Source organism: Thunnus thynnus, chromosome 14, assembly GCF_963924715.1.
Source record: "Thunnus thynnus chromosome 14, fThuThy2.1, whole genome shotgun sequence".
Classification (NCBI taxonomy): Eukaryota; Metazoa; Chordata; class Actinopteri; order Scombriformes; family Scombridae; genus Thunnus; species Thunnus thynnus.
This window is the reverse complement of record NC_089530.1, coordinates 13,191,082-13,207,879: the sequence shown is the minus strand read 5'-3', so window position 1 is coordinate 13,207,879 and position 16,798 is coordinate 13,191,082. Positions and strand designations below refer to the sequence as shown.

General features: G+C 39.9%; 1 protein-coding gene across 5 annotated transcripts in view; it reads right to left on the bottom strand.

Moving 5' to 3' along the window:
* Window positions 1–16,798, bottom strand: part of dst (dystonin) — a 107,873-nt gene that overhangs the window by 39,101 nt on the left and 51,974 nt on the right. For 4 of the 5 annotated variants that reach the window (XM_067609903.1, XM_067609905.1, XM_067609906.1 and 1 more), the window contains 21 exons: window positions 16,651–16,797; window positions 14,942–15,030; window positions 14,746–14,854; window positions 9,801–14,114; window positions 9,560–9,706; window positions 9,250–9,465; window positions 9,024–9,167; window positions 8,686–8,922; window positions 7,547–7,699; window positions 7,184–7,417; window positions 6,752–7,033; window positions 5,546–6,094; window positions 5,111–5,287; window positions 3,832–3,955; window positions 3,051–3,259; window positions 2,603–2,920; window positions 1,913–2,079; window positions 1,645–1,801; window positions 1,006–1,132; window positions 776–826; window positions 16–251 (listed from right to left, as the gene is read on the bottom strand). In XM_067609903.1, coding sequence (XP_067466004.1) covers window positions 16–251; window positions 776–826; window positions 1,006–1,132; window positions 1,645–1,801; window positions 1,913–2,079; window positions 2,603–2,920; window positions 3,051–3,259; window positions 3,832–3,955; window positions 5,111–5,287; window positions 5,546–6,094; window positions 6,752–7,033; window positions 7,184–7,417; window positions 7,547–7,699; window positions 8,686–8,922; window positions 9,024–9,167; window positions 9,250–9,465; window positions 9,560–9,706; window positions 9,801–14,114; window positions 14,746–14,854; window positions 14,942–15,030; window positions 16,651–16,797 — 8,187 coding nt within the window. The remainder of the gene's footprint in view (window positions 1–15; window positions 252–775; window positions 827–1,005; window positions 1,133–1,644; window positions 1,802–1,912; window positions 2,080–2,602; window positions 2,921–3,050; window positions 3,260–3,831; window positions 3,956–5,110; window positions 5,288–5,545; window positions 6,095–6,751; window positions 7,034–7,183; window positions 7,418–7,546; window positions 7,700–8,685; window positions 8,923–9,023; window positions 9,168–9,249; window positions 9,466–9,559; window positions 9,707–9,800; window positions 14,115–14,745; window positions 14,855–14,941; window positions 15,031–16,650; window position 16,798) is intronic. The other variant, XM_067609904.1, reaches the window with a different exon arrangement.

The window sequence follows — 16,798 nt, the reverse complement described above, 5'->3', positions numbered from 1 at the left end:
GCAACACTTTTGTACCTTCTGCTGTTCAAGCTGTGTTTTCACAGAATCTTTCTCTGTAGTGGCATTGTTCCAGGACGCTGCTGTCTTTTTCATGTCCTTCAGCCATGTCTTCATGTCATCAACTTCCTTTTGGGCCCCTTTCACCTCTTCCACTGAACTACTCAACTCTGCTGCTCGATTCTTCAGCGTTTCCCCCAGGCTTGTGTATCCCTCATTGACGAATGACATGTTCTGCTGAATTACCATCAGCTCTGAGGACATCAAAACATATTTTATCAAGTCTCCTCTGTTTTTATAGTTGCAATGTCATTATGAGGTTACAGTATGCTCACAATATGGCATTATTAATATAGTAGCCTTATGGTACAATATGTTCAGAATATGAGTGAGGAAAATATAACCAAACACATTAAAATGATGAATTCAGTGGCGTATACTTCCCATATCATCTTATCATATGTCCCCCTGTGTGTTTGAAAGGAACTTAGAGCCTTTAAATTTTGAGAAAAGTTTCTGTTCAGTTTGGTTGATGCTTAATCGCCTACTTTGGGCATTAACAAAAATGTACAAATAAACTGAACTTACACTCACACACAACACTGAAATCTCTCTCTTTGTTGCTCAAAATCTGAACATACTGTTAAAATGATTTTCAAAAGTTGCTATTTGTCTGGCATAGAGCCACATAGCAGTGTTTTGAAAACCAACAATAGTAATGACACAGCAGACCGCAAACAGTGTGTTTACACAGCAGCATCCACACACACTTGATTACCTTTATTGGTTAGGTAGGAATGGCTCGCTGGACCACCACCATTAGTAAGAGCTGATGCAAAGACATAAGACAAAGCTTGTGTAAAGGACAGGCAGACTGTCTGGGATTGTTGGCACAAGATCTTTCCATGATCTCTAACGGTTAGTGATTATACAATACTCTGAAGTGCACCCAAACACCATGCTTCCCATTCCTTTGAATGATTCAGACGTATACGGTTAAGTGTTTACCTGACTTGTTAGGGGTCTTTGTTTTGGCAGGGGATGTGAGGAAAGTGATGAGGCTGCATAGTGATGACCCTTTACTGTTCAGGTCTTGGACAGCAGGGCCTTTGGATGTCCATTCTTCTAATAATCCCTGATGAAAGAAGACTCAGTCAGATAAATTATACATATTGTAGGATATATGACAGCTAGCATTCATAACACGTGTCTGAAATGTTATTTGAGAAATGGGATACGTAAAGAAATGAATGAATTCTATTCATTTTCGCTTTCAGAGTGATTTTTACATTTTAGGATCTTCCTATTTCTGTGATCTTTTCAGTAAGATCCTATGAAGAAAAATGTGTCTCCACTGGACATTGTAGTCTTGGACTCCCTGATCTGTCCTGTGGAAACACTTTCCATTCATCTTTCATTAGTTGGCAGAGAAAGCATGATGAGATGTCAGGGAGTTTGGGGAGGATGGGCTGTGAGCTATTAAAACACATTTACATCTATCTATTGCAAAACACTTAAGCTCCAAACTGCAGTGTCAGATGTAAAATATCAGTGGCTTCTGTTCCAACACTTTAAGTGCAGTTAGATAAAACATGTATGGGAATAACACTGTCTACATACAGACTTTCTATTTATCTGATGACTCACAGTGACTATCTGCAGGTCCTTCTCCAGACTTTTCTCACTGCTACTTGGCTGAATCACAGGTACTTTCTCAGTGGTCTCCTCCAGCCACTTGGTGAGGGCGTTGGCTGCAGACCTGAACTCACCCAGCTGGTCCTGGCAGGCTGATACCTCCTCTTCCCTGCAGTAAACAAGAATATCACGAATACATCTGTACATTGCCAACATCATATTGACAGATTTTTTGTAAATTAAGAAATCTTTTTCCTACCTACAGAAAGTCCCAACTTACTTTTCTTTGACAGTGTCTTTGAAGGTGGTAAAAATATTCAAAAGATTGTCCATCTTGCTCTGAATCTGGGCTTTATTCCCATCAGGGCTTAATTCAGACAGCTCCTTGGACAAAGTCTGCAGCTTCTCCAAATCACTGGCATGTTCAGCCATCTCAGCTTTAGTGTTCTAAATCACAATCATAACAGTCTGTCATTCTTTGCACTCTAAAATTATGTTTTTGATTTAAAGGACCAGTGTATAAGATGTAGGGGGATCAATTGGCAGAAATGGAATATAATATTCAAAGTATTTTTTAACTAGTGCATAATTACCTGAAAATAAGGATTGTTGTGTTTTTGTTACCTTAAAATGAGCCCTTTATATCTACATAGGGATCGGGTCCTCTTCCACGGAGCCCGCCATGTTGCACCACAATGTTTCTACAGTAGCCCAGAATGGACAAACCAAATACTGGCTCCAGACAGGGCCTGTCATGTTTTTTTGTGGGTTTTGCAGCCACCATAGGTTTTCCTACATGCTTGAAAGGGAGGGTTTGAGGGGTGGCGTATTCAGTTTGTTGCAATCTGCAACCTCACCACTAGATGCCACTAAATCCTACACAATGGTCCTTTAAAAACACTAAAAAATATTACTGAAAGACACCAAGATGTACATTTATGGTAGTAAATACCACTAGTAGTATACTTACCTCCATTAGCTGAGACAGTTCATTGAATGTTTTCCCTGGCCCGTCTGTCTCATGTAGATCTTGTGAACGCTTCACAACAAACTGCTGAACTTTATCGGCGACATTCTCAAACTCTTCCACCTTCTCCTTCAGCTGCTCCAGTTGGGATACTTTTTGCTTATGCTTGTCACAGGCATCAGAGAAGCGCTGTGAGAGAGCATCCATCTTAGATTGGAGAAGTGCTGCAGCAGAGGGATCTGCTGTCTCCACAAACTTCTTCACTTTGGCCTTCATGGCTGAAATGCTGCTCTGGCGACTTGCTATGTCCTGCTCTAAGGCCTTAAAAAACACAAAATGGACAACAGCAAAGATTTAATAGCTAAACAGAGTGAGCAAAAGGTTGGTAAGAAGCAAAACTAACCATTAACAGCGTATCATGGAGAGTATAGTTATTAGAATGAACACTCACTGCTTCTTTGCTGAGAATATCTCCAATGGATGCAGAGTCTAGGAGTATTTGTCCTTTCTCTTTCACACTGGCCTCCACTCCCTCCATCCATCCCATCATCTCATCCAAACCATCCTGGACACTCATGGAGCGTGTCAGGGTGATCTGCAGTTTCTCATTTCGATCACTTACAGACTTGGACACGTTGTCATACCGCTCCACTATGTCATCTGCGATGCATGGAAACAAATCAGGTTATGTTTAAAACTCTCTAGTTGCTTAAGACAAGTCAAGTAAACATTTCAAACCAAAGCAGAAATTTATTCTGCATTTATGAGTTTATCAGTTTGTTAAGGCTACACTTCTGGCAAAGGACTGCAGTCCTACAGTTCTGGTATAATAAAAGCTTTGAAAAATGTAAACCAAAAAAAAGGGGGAACACAAATAAGAAATCCAACAGCCATATTTCACTTTAGATAACTTTTTGTAAATTTTAGAAAAGGAATGATGGACACTACTATGTTGATATCTTTTCGTTGCTTCTATCTATTTTTCAGGACTGTGAAGTTAAGAAATTTCAGGCTGAACTTTCAATTAATTAATTTTAAGTGTAGTAAAAGTGTATTTCAACATGTCAAAACATTTCACATGAATTTCAATGCCCAACATCTAGCATATTTAGCATATTTAAAGGCCTAAATTCTAATCCCATTATTTGAGTGTCAGTGAGGACACATAATTTAAATCCGAAAATATGAGTAAACAGCACAAAACCTCGACCCTGGTTCGTTTTTTCTCTCACCTACTGTCTCCTGGATCTCATCTGGGTTGCTCAACAGGTCTCCTTCAGATGTTATCAAAGACTCAGTTGTTTTACAAAGCGTGTCAACAGCAGTCTGGTGTCCAGTCATCTGACCTTGTAAAGTCTGTGGATCAATAAGTGTAAGTCAGAAAATAGAAATGGACTGCACTTATTTTATATTCACCCATTCACACACACACACACACACACACACACACACACACACACCAATGGTAGCTGGTCTGACCATTGGAAGGAATTTGGTGTTCAGTGTGCTGCTCAAGAACATTTCAACATGTGGACAGAAGGTGCCGGGGATCGAACCACCAACCATGTGATAAGTGGACAACCTGCTCTACCTTCTGAGTGCGTGTATACAAACACATACATGTCCTCTCTCTACATATACTGAACTGTACATACTGTCATTCTACCAGTGTGGTGAAGAGAAGATAAAAACAAAGAAATGATGATGTGCAAGACTGTCTGGATGTAATATTGGGTCATTCCATAGATATAATTAAGTATGTACCAGTCTTTCCTTACTGCTATACTCATAGAAGAGATTAGGATTTATGCAATGATTTGTAACCAAAGCCAAAAGTACAGTGTTCCTTGGTTGGCTCACAGGCGCCTCTTATCTTGGCATATCTATGCTGTAAGTCACTTCCTCCCTAAAGAGAAATGTTCAGCTCGCTGCAGCCAAAAGCTCTGACAGAGACAGTTCTGTCAGCCTTGTTTCTTATCCTCTTGTAGGAGTACGTAAGCTACAAATAACCAGGGTTAAACTATTCACATGTGGGTTTGAATTTGGAACACAAGAGCTAAAAATAACTATGTTGTACTTAAGTCAGTGGAAACACTGTATATGGTAAGGCAGGTCTATTGAGGCACAACCTTGTTGTAACTCAGGCAATGCTCCAAGTGCTGCATGAAGCTTTTTTTCTTCACTTTCTTTTCAAAATTAGGACCAAACATCCATGATAGTTTGCAGAGTTGATGAAGGTTAACAGACAAATTCATTGTTAGTCTCACTGGCTCAGGCTATACCGGACTTTTTGAACTTTAACTGTAAAAATTAATTTTCATCAATATGTTATGCATTACATGGGAAGAATGATCAAAGGGGCATTTTCATATGACTCCATGTCGGCGTCAAGAATTAAGAGGCCAAGACACCAAGATAAAAAAAGACTTTGAGCTTTTTTAAACAAAATTCTGAGGTTGGTTTTGATACTAGACTATGCTTAAACCAAGCCTGGCTTGCAGTGTTTCTTGCCTTGGTCTCCTCCAGCTGTTTCTGCAGTGTTTGTGGGTCAGCTGCGATGGCCTCTGATTGCTGCTTTCTGGCCTCCTCCTCAGAGCTGTTGAGCCACTTCAAAAGACTAGCACTGGAGTCTTCATACTTCTTGTACTTGTCTACCACATCTTTGAGGTTGTTGCCAAGCTGATTGCACTGAAACAATTAAAAAGAGAAATTATACTGTGTGAAACACAGAAACCAGATAATTAACAGCACAGGCTCAACAGATGAAAAAAAAATTGAATCAGAAGATGCACACGTCACTTTCTCTGACATTTTCACAATGCTTACAGAGGATAGTGTAATACTATTATGTGGCATTACACAGCTTTTCTATGAAGACAAATGCTTCCACCTAGTGGACAGAATAAGTCATTGCAACCTGTGTCTGCTCAGGGACAGATTTAATACCTGTGAGTGCAGTGTTTTGTATCGACTGGCTGCTGAGTCCAATTTATCCTTGACAGCAGAGCAGGTTCCTGAGGTATCCACATGCAGAGGGGCATTTTTAGCCGCAGGGTCGGCCAATCCACAGGCTTTAGCCACATCCAGTACCTTCTGACCTGAAATGGTGATGAAGCGAAGGTCCCCTTTGTGAGAGATCACATCCTCTGAGAAGCTCTTCTGTCGCTGGAGTTTATCACTGAGAATATTGAGGGAGGCTGCAGGAGCCCCCAGCTCCTCCATCTCTCCCTCCGCCTGTTTTAACCAGCCCTCAAACTCCTCACAATCATCCTGGAACTTCTTCAGCTCCTCCTGGACACACTGAACCTGCTTCATCTGCTGTTCAGCCTGCGTCAGAGAGGCTTCATAGCGCCCCTTCAGTTCTTGGATATTCTTCTGCAGTTTTTCCTTCTCCTCTGGAGAGAGCACATTGGCTTGCTTGTCCAGCAGAGCCTGGGCTGACTGGGTGGCCATGATCAGATCCTCCTGCTGGGAGAGAATCTTCTGATGATAAGCCTGTGGGAAAAATAAAGAGTAGAGGGCACAATATCAATAGCAATGGCAATTTTTTAAACATTTAAACATTACTTATGCTCATTTTCTCTTTGCTATTTCTTACTTTTTCTCTTTATTGGCTTTAGATACTGTTCTGCAAGTATTTAAACAAGGATTAGCTTTAAGATTTCCCCCTTTCTGTTTCTTTAAACTCTAATCTTAAATTTGATTGATACTGTTAGTATTATATTCTTATCTTTGTTTTGACATACGTGACACATTTTACAAGATAATCCATCTATTCACTGACACAGAATTTATGTGTTTAGAAAATGTGCACATAATGACATGTTTCATGCCAAAAGTAATCTCATAAATGTCATTTTTAATTTTAGTCAAATCTAAACTGAACATTTTCCATATAACAAGATCAAATTAACCATTGACCATTTGACTTTTTTGACATTGGAGCTTTTATAGTTGTTGGCACTATTCTTTACACAGATCATTTTATTTGTACTTTAAATATTTCTGCAAATCTCATTACTCCTTGTGTCTTAAAACCTTAGAGTTTACCACGATGATCTGCCTCAACTAATGCAATGTGGAGAAAAGAGACCCCAAAGATCCTACATGAAAGTATAAAATACTGTTGAACATTTTTGCAGCAAACTATACCTTGACTCTGTCATACTGTTTATCCAGGTCTAGGGAGGCGTCGTTCTTCCCGTCGGTCTCCCTTCCAAAATCACTTTCAGTGGTCTGTAAAGCGTTTCCATTGGCATCGTCATCCTCTATCAGTCCCTTGGCTGATTTTTCCTCTGGCAGGTTTCCATTCTCTTTGCTTATACGGTCAGTTTGATCAAGACCAGTCTCGTTTTCATTCCCTATGTTGGATATCCAGTCCAGGAGATCTTCAATTTTGTTTTTGCTTTCTTCAAGCCGCTCAACAGCTGCTGCCTGAACAGACCACACATAAAAACAAAGATGAATACCAAACAAAATTAATAGAATGTGCTGAAATTAAGTTTTGCATTGCAACTAATAATTTCAATTTTGATGCATTTCATAGCTTCTCCAGAAACATATGGAGGTGATCTGAACTCTAACCTTTTCACTCTCCTGTTTTATGGCTGTGGTCACAACCTTCTCCAAGTCTTTCCTGGACTCCTCAGCTCGCTGGTTGATGAGCTTGGCTTTGCTTTTCGCCTCTTCCAACTTACTCTCGATGCTGGCAACTTGATCTGGCGTCAGCTTGCTCCGATTTTCTTCCAGAAACTTTTTAGTACTGGTGATGACCTCATTCAAGGCACTGGCGTTTGTCAATACGTCTTTTTGCAGAGCCTGGAGATCAGACAGCAATAAATAGGGAGGAACAGCGGGGTCATGGAATAAAACAGATTTTAATTGATACAAATCTGATTGGACACATACTGTTTGTCTGATAAAGCCAAGAAAACTAGTCTGACAAACCTGATGCTCCTGCTGGTACTGCTGCAGGTCTGTGACGCACTCTGCATTGTCAGCCTGTTGCTGATGACCAATCAGACGGTTCTCTGTCAGAGTGAGATTATCACACACTTCCTCCAACTTCTCTGTAAACTCCTTGTGTCTCTCCAATAAAGACTGACAGAAAGAATAAACAACACCAAGTTAAAACTATTACTTTACAGCACATTCACATTTACATTCAATAAAACACACATGAAACAAACCTCCAAACCTTAGGGTTATTCCTAAAATCTGAAAAGTTCAGTGAACATTTGGGAACATGGACATAGAAAAACAAGCAAGCTCAAATAGGTAACATGCAAATTCTCTTTTAGGATAGATTTCCTTTGACATAACAATAGCGTAAAAATCCGGTATGCTGTAAACATGCTAGCCATTCACCACTTTGGTCTTATGATGGTAATAAGGACAGGGGGACATTATGTATAGTGCGTTAGTGCATTTGTTGTGTGTGAAAGTGTTCCAACAGAGAAGGTGCATTTGTCCACTGTTAAATTTTCACTGGTGTCTTGAGGCCTGTAGAACACAACCAGCACAAAGGTTAGTCTGCAGCAGTGATCGAGCATGCAATGCTGTTACTGGGAAAGGAATCCATAAATTCAAATAGAATATACTGAACATAACACACTGAAATATTGGGGTAAAAATGCTGCATACAGTTGAATATTCCTTAAATTCACATAAAAACAACAGAGAATTTCAATATTTGTACATATTAAACTCTATTTTTGCAGTGAAACTACTCGTCTAGTCATTCATTCATTTTTCTGATGCTTGACGTTCAGATGTCTTATTCCAAAGTAAAAATATGTGTTCCAAGTAATGTAAATCCAAATAAATTATACAGTGTACTTGCCTGTATTAAATGTTTTTGTTGTTGACTCTCACAATATAGCATTTTGCCATAATATGCTCAATAACTATTAGGTTGTTGTAGGTAGTGTGTGGGCTAATCTACTTTTAAGTCTGTTTCTGCATGTTTTAATTTGTACAACATAGCTTACACAACCTACCTACACACACTATAAACATTCACTATCAACACTGTTGTTTTATCAGGAAAGCATCTGTGATATTTTATGGCATATCCGTAGGCAGACCTTCTTCTGGTTTTCCTTCTCTCTGGTGTCCAGTAGGACATCTAAGGTGCATCTCTGGGTAACAAGTCTCTCTGTCTGGTCTCTGAATGCTCGCTGAGTGGTACTGAGGTACTTGAGGAGGTAGCTGCTCTGAGCTGGACTCAGGAACTGAGCGTGCTCAGAAATGAAACACTGGATATCAAATGTGACATCCTCTAACTTGAGCCTGGCCTCTTTAAGCAGCTGGTTCTCCATGTCCTGGAACAAGAACAATAAAATATAGGAAAAGTACTGTAAGTATGTTTCCGTAACTGTAGATACTGAATATTTTTTTTTAACTTTTTTTAATTTTAGGGTACCTTGTTTCGCTGAATCAAATGTTTCAATGTCTCAACATCACATGTGTTCACATCCACGTCCCACATTTCAGAGTTATTTTGCATGAGGCCTGCTAGTTCATCAAGATCACTGAGATGCTTCTGGTATGTTGATTCCAAATGTACCTACAATCACATCAAAAACATTTAATTATGCTGATGCAGCTGTCACATCATTGTATTTTAATTACAAGCTATAAACACTGACCTTTTCTGTTTCCATTGCTTGAAGCAGGGAGTGATTCCTTTCTGCACACATTTGGGAAACAGCAGTAAAATTTGGCTCCAACTCCAGATATGTTGAAGCCAGATCTTGGTGGATTTGTATGGGAATGTTCTCATCAGCAGAGTTTACGAGCTGTTTGGCTTTCTCCAAATCTGCTGTCAGAGCAACAGCCAGTCGGGAAAGTTGGGACTCCAGTGACTGGAAAAAAGTAGATTTAGTCAGGAAACTAATGCATACATGTAGTATATTGTGCAAAAATGAAGTTTTAAGCATTGATTTATTGATTTCTAACCTGACATTCCTCTACTTGGATCTGCAGTTCTTCCATGGTGTTGCCCATGGGTGCCTGAGTTAAAAGGTCTTTTCTGACATCATCTAAAACATCAGCGTGATCCTGCAGTCTTCCGACACACTCCAAGTAATCCTGGATGGAGAACAGCTGCAGGAAAATAAAACAACAGTTGAGCAGATGTTCGTTATGACAAAAGTAAAGGGAGGGGGTTATCCCAACACTGAAACAATGGAAAAATTACCATATTTTTGACCTCCTCAACTTTGCAGACATCTGAGTTGGCAGACAACTGAGGAGATGATCGGTGACTGCCTCCAGGAGAGTGACAGTGACCCAAGTCATCTCCTGTTAACCCCTCATCCTCTCCCTCTGAACTCTCCTCTTTGATGCTTTCAAGGGTGTGTTGCCGCTGCTCCTCCGGAGAGTCGCCCCCCAGAGCACTGTTCAGGGTGTCCATCACTTCCTGAAGCATTGAAAGGTCTTCGCTTGAAGAAACGGTCTTAAGAACCTGCAGCAGTTGCAGCTGGATATTTGGAGCATCAGACTGCTCTGTCTTTTCATGGACTTTTTCCTCTTGTAGTATCAGTTCTGGGGTTTCTATGTCTTTGTTGTTCAAACTGAGGGTGTTTTGCCTCATTACATCTATGAGAAGATCTGGGTGACTGCTCTCTATAAGTCCATGAGGAGTGTCACTCTCATGAAAAACACCTTTGTCTGAGGGTCGTGAAGTATTCTGATCTTCAGTAACAACTCTGCTTTCAGCGTCTTGAGTTTCTGCCTTTTCTAAACCTCTGACATCAGCCCCCACTCTCATCACTTCCTCCTGACCATCTACATGTGTCCCTACAGCATTAGAAAACACTGATGGAGCTGAAGAGGCAACATCAGATGCAATGCCGCTGTGTGGCAGGAAATCAGTATCTACTTGGGTATTTTCATTCTCATACACATCCAATCCATTTCTGCCTGGCTGAATATGAAAGTCTGACCCTTCTCTCATTCTACTTTCAGACTGCCCTGAGTTAATTTCTGATGCAGAGGACGGATTTGAACAGGGTACCTTTCCAACAATATCTCCATTTTGTTTATCACTTGTCTCTAATGTCTGTGCATTACTTGACACAGAGATCTGCTCAGTATCTCTGCTGTCTTTGAAAATCTCCCCGTGTTGCCTCTCTGGGGAAATCCTCTCTGTGCTTAATGCACCGTCATCTGCTGCACTGTGCTTTGAACCTGACAAATCTTTATCAGTCATTGCTGGATCTGGAGAAACTCTGATGGCTGTTGGAGTATAATATTCTAAATCTTCCACATCATAGCTCTCATGATTGACAGTATTTGTTGCAGTGTCTTCATAGGAAGCATCAGGCAAAGGAGAGGAGGGGTTCGACTGTTGCGTCTGTCTCTCATCAACAAGCATACTCTGACCATTTTGAGAGTGTCTAGGCTCTGATTCAGCACTAAAATCACTTTCTGAAAGAAGCACTGCTTGCTGAGGTAATGTAATTCTGCTGCCATCTTCTGTAATGTTTTTGTCATAGTTACCATTAGGACCGGAAACTGAGGTAATTGCACTTTCAACTAAATCTCTGGACGGTGAGTAATCTATACTCGGAGTTGGCTGACTGTCCAAAGGTGACTGAACAGCACTTGTGTCATTCTTCATTCTCGTTTCCTCAGGCAACACATCGCGATGCGATGAGAACATGTCTAATTCACTCTCACTCTCTGCTTGATTTCCCACTTGGGTGTCAAATCCAGTGATGAAAAAATCAATGGGTGAGCTGTCAGTTTTATAAGAGTGATGAGCAGACGTAGTATATTGAGTTTGGCTTTCTAGCTCAGGACTGCTGTCAAACGTTCTGTCACTCAGACTAGATGGACGTGACTGGATAGTTGGAGCAGCAATTTCTATCACAGCACTGGATAATTTGGCTGTATCTGTCAGCTGGCTATTGATTACGCCCTGTGCGTCATCAGTCAGTAAAGATGATTCGTCCGTGTGATGAATACACTCTGCTATAACCTGATTCCTTGGGGAGGGTGAGATCATCAGAGGCTCATGACCACTAACTGAGGGAGGGGAATGACGCAGATAATCACTCATCTCTGTCTTACAATCTCCCGCTGCACCTTCATTCTCATTTTCTATCCATATCTTGTCATCCTCCTCATCTGTGAGATCAAGCACCATGACAGCAATCTTCCTCTCATCTGGCTGCTGCTGCGTGTTTTCTGCTTCATCGATGTTAATAAAACCAAGATTGCAATCATCAGGGATGGAGTGGCTGTAAATTTCCTCTTGATAAATGGTGACTGTGGGGTCCAAATTCAGGATTTTATCATCATCAATAAGTACTCCAGACTGAAATGATTCACTCATACTGATGGTGCAAGCAGACTGGAACTGGCTCTGCTGTTGCATTTCACACAGAGGAGTACTTGAGGATATGGATCCATCTGACACTGCCAGTTCTAAAACAGACATTGTGTCATCCTCATCTCCAGGGGCACTTTTTTCATCTAGCTGTAGAGCAAGCAGCTCCAGACCTGTCTTATCATCTAATAGGCCCCCTCTGAGAGCTGCCTCCGGGTCGTAATGTCTCCCAGAGGTCACATCCAAAATGTCCCCTTCCTCTACTTGGGCTTTCAGAAGATGAACTGCATAGTCTCCCTCACACAAGTCCTTTGAACAGAGACCCTCAGATGGGGGAATATCAATATGTCTTGATGCACTAAACAGTGACTCAGCATTTAAGTGTGGCTGTGGCTGATTGCTAGATTTTACTGAACAGTGAGACTCGGACATCCTTGATGGTGAGTCAACATTTGTCCTGTTCACAGAAAATATTGCAGGAAGTACTGGGATCCCTGGAAAATCAAGATCTCCACTACAAGCACCTCCAACTGCAAAATGGAAACTGTTTCCACAAGGTCTTTCCTCAAATTCACCTGACTCGGTGCAATTTGTGGTGTTTTGAAACACGTCTTGCTCAGCTACAACAGGCTCTGTGTTATCCCAAGCTATATTAACATATTCTGAAAACATCTCGTCAGGGTCTTGCTTTAGAGCCTTGTCATTTACATCTGTTTTGTCATCAAAAGTAATTCTCTCATTGACAGAGGAAACAAAATGATGAGGATCAAGTGTGTGTTGCATGTTTTTCATAAACTCTTTTGTTTCCTCACTTATGTGCAACGGTGACTCTAAATCATCCTGTGCTGAAAGGTCACCAACATTTAAACTCAGGTAAGTCATATTTTGCTGAGTGTTTCCAGAAAATACTGGATCTTCAAGAAAAAATTTAATCATTTTAGTCAACTGTCTATCGAGTATTAGGACCCTCTGTTCTGACTGGGGATCGATGTAACTGTTCATCATTAGGTAGGAAATGAATAACTGCGTTGCCTCTGTGGGAGTAGGGATGTTAACTTCTAAGTCATCTGCAGCATCGTGGTATCCGTCAACTCTGAGTTTTTTATACATAAGCCAAGATGAAAACTTTTCACTTAGGTGATCAACATCAAGAAACACATCAGAAATTTCTACAGATTTCAAAACCTCAGCTGTGTGAGTGTCAATCAAACCATTTTGAATGGCAGTATTGATGTCTACTACCTCTGAATTTTCTGGAATGTAAAAAGCTGCTATTTTTTCACAATTACTGAACAGACTGCTGCTAAACTTGTTGGTGATGATCTCTTGATCATACTGCGATGATTTGGACACAGTTTGGATTTCCCCAGAGTCAGGCAACACAAGTCCCATAAACTGCTGCTGATTTCCAAGCACAACAAGTGAACTGCTGGAGCTCATCAAATCACACTGAACACCTGCATCCACCTTTAGCCTATCTCCACTTTGGAGGTTCTCAATGCTACTCATAACATCCCCTGCATTTTGACTTTCTCCTTTTGATGAGGTCTCCTGATCACTTAAATCATCATAGAAAGACTTCAGAGTATTAACATCCCTCCCTGGTGTTTGTGATTTATTCCTGCTAAGGCATTTTAATATCAGTCTACTGACCTCACAAGTTTCTCCCCCCTGCACAGGCTCTAAGAGTGACACATTTTCAGCAGTGCTGTGATCTAGAATATCCTGACAGTTCTTTTGCCTCTGAAGAATCTCGACATAGACAGCAGCAGGAATTAAACCACACTGAAATGCCCTCTCTAGGGTCAGTGTATCTCCTGTGTAGCCCACATTCAATCCATCACTGACTGGTTTGACCTCTATCATCTTGATGACCAGGTCTTCATGTGTGGACCCTTCCCTTGCTGCTGCTATGTCAGAGAGGGACAGAGATGAAACAGGTGAACTCAGTATGAGCTTGCTTGCTTCATTCAGCCTCAGCAAGTGGCTCAGTGTGGATTTATGAACTGGATCTTGTTTGAGAGCATCATCCTCGTCCATAGAGATATGTGGCTCAGACTGAGAGAGGTCGGAGATCATGAGTTGGGCCTCTGGGAGACTGACTCCAGCTGTCTGATCAATCAGGCCACCCATGGTTCCAGTCTGAATCCCGTGAATGCCATCAATGGATTTGAAATCCTACAGAAAATTGAAATATCACAAATTACCAAACTGGTTTCCTTTTCAAAATCTGTATCAAAGTCTGTATTGTCTATGTCAAATTTGCAATTAAAAGTATTCAAAAGCAAGACAAAATGCATACTCACCACCAGACAAACATGTGCATGTTAAAACATCATGTGCACAAGTGCATGACTGCTTCAGAGTTGCAGCAGGAAAGTGACGGACAACACATTGAAAGCTATCATGCATCTGGGAATAAAATATCCAGCATCTTGCAAAAAGAGGGTAGTTAGTCACATGACATACAGTATGTAAAGGGTTATGCGTCATATCTGTTATCCTGTTGAACTCTTAAAGGACACGAGCACATTGACGATGGTGGAATGTCAGACCAAAGCTGGGCACAACTAAGCATGTTTACAGCATACTGATTTTCTGAGTCAATTTTCTTTTTCAAGAAACTTTCCCTAATGATCCAGTGTAAGAGGATAACTAAGAGTGATGCAAGAGCAGTCTGCTCACACTGTGCTAGGGATAAGAGGAAAAAGGTTAGTCATGCAATTGAACATCAGGTGGCACTCTTTTCTAACACATTATAAGACACAAATGCAATCCTCTCAAGAGGAGAAATAGCACAATGTCCGACCTCTTCTTCAGAGGTCGTCTGCTCTGAACAATGCTGGGAGAGTTCATTGTAGGCCTGATTGAGTGCCTTCATCTGCTCCTGGGCCTTTTCTCTTTCCTCTTCTGTCATCCTGTAAGACAGAATACAACGAATGAGACTTAGATCTTAAAGAATGGAAAAAGTCTTTTGCATGTTGCTTTAGGACAACTCAACTTACTTTTCACTGTGTTTGTTCAGCATCATTTGTGTGGCCCTCAGTGCTTCTGCAATTTGTTCCTTCTTTGTTACCATTTCCTCAACTGATGCCTAGAACATCAAATAGTAATGTGTCAATATTTTATATGCAGTACAATGACTACTCAAAGAGTACATGTATAGTTAACAGGGACACAAAGCACACAAATACTCACACACATGCACACACTGGAATTATTTGAAAGATGAAATGACTTATTTATATAAAATATATCAATTAATGAATTAGGAAATACACTGCAGGGACAAGAATGTTTTTTTTTAATATATATTGTGAGAATACCCTGTACAAAATAATGCAATCCAATAAAACAACTGTGCAATAAATATCTTTGTAAAACTAACAATGTTCAATTTTTGTTGAGGACTTGATTAAATTCTATGGTCATTTCTGAGGACATAATTTCTGATATTGTGGTACTGGAGTGCACTGTGTCTACAGTAATTATTTATTCACTCCCTTACATGGAGGGGTGACAATTTAGAAACACTTCTCCATACAACGTAGTGACTGAGATGGCTTCATAATTTGACAAATACATAAATAAATAAAACATGAAAATAGGACGGTCAAAGTTGCCATTATCCCGTTGTAACTGTTGAATTTTAATTTCATTTCTACTTTAATTTACTATACAAAAAATTTGACAAGAAATTATTTTGTTCCAAATCCATGATGGTTGCCAAAATAAACCAGTCCTTATTGACGTGTTTTCTATATGTATTAAAATAATAACAATTCATAATTATTAATAATGTACAGGAATCAAATATTTCATAATAAAAATAAAAATAAATGTCCACATCCAGTATTCATGGTGCAGATGGCAGGACTTGATCGTTAACATTTATTAAAAGGATTATGTAAATACTTTTACAATGTATACATATTAGTTTAATTCATAAACTGGCAGCAAAGAAGCAAACCAACCTCTACGTATATAAAGAGTAAAATGTAAAATAGATCAGCGCTTTAATATTACATTTTTGGCAGGTGATCATAGTACATGTTAATGATACTCTGAACTCCTTAAATGCATCTATCCGTTCAGTTTTCTAATATTTTATATTGGATAGATTGAATTCTGTCAAACCACCAACGAAAATCTGTTCTTTCAGGATCATCAACTGTGTCCCATCTAGCACTACTTTACCACAATTGCAATGCCATTGTGATATACTGCATGTTAAACTCATAAAAAATAAAATTGCAATTTGATTTTTGATTAATTTCAATTTCAGTGAAATAATGGCAGCTTTGGAATGTATGTATAGTGCACCATATGTTTTTTGAGACACACAGGGACAAAAATCTGAAATGTGAACCTGCAGGGCTGATGTCATTTATTACTAATTGTGGTTATAATGTGTGCTTGTGCAACAGATATATTTGGTTTTGGTGTTTCTGATTCACCTGAGAGCAAAGTGAACGGGAGATGTGATAAACTAATCATAACTACCACTTATAGTGTAAAATGTATGGATTAAATGGATCAGAAAGTAGGTACTGTATTTTTATTAGAAATCATACACTGTGACAGTAAAAGGCTGTCGAATTAAAAAGTACTCTTCACCAATAAAGCAAAGCATTATCTCACAAACAAAAAATCTGTGGCAGCATATAAAAAATAAGACACACCACAAACATAAAAAACAATACACATTAGTTACCTGGGGCTTATTAGAAGCGTCTGTGTTGGCATTACTATCTTTCAGAACATTCCCATCATTGTTCAGGTTCTGTTTCACATTGGACACCCAGTGCAATAGTTTGCTAACTTTATCACCATGCTCTCTCTTCTCCTCATCAACAGATCTC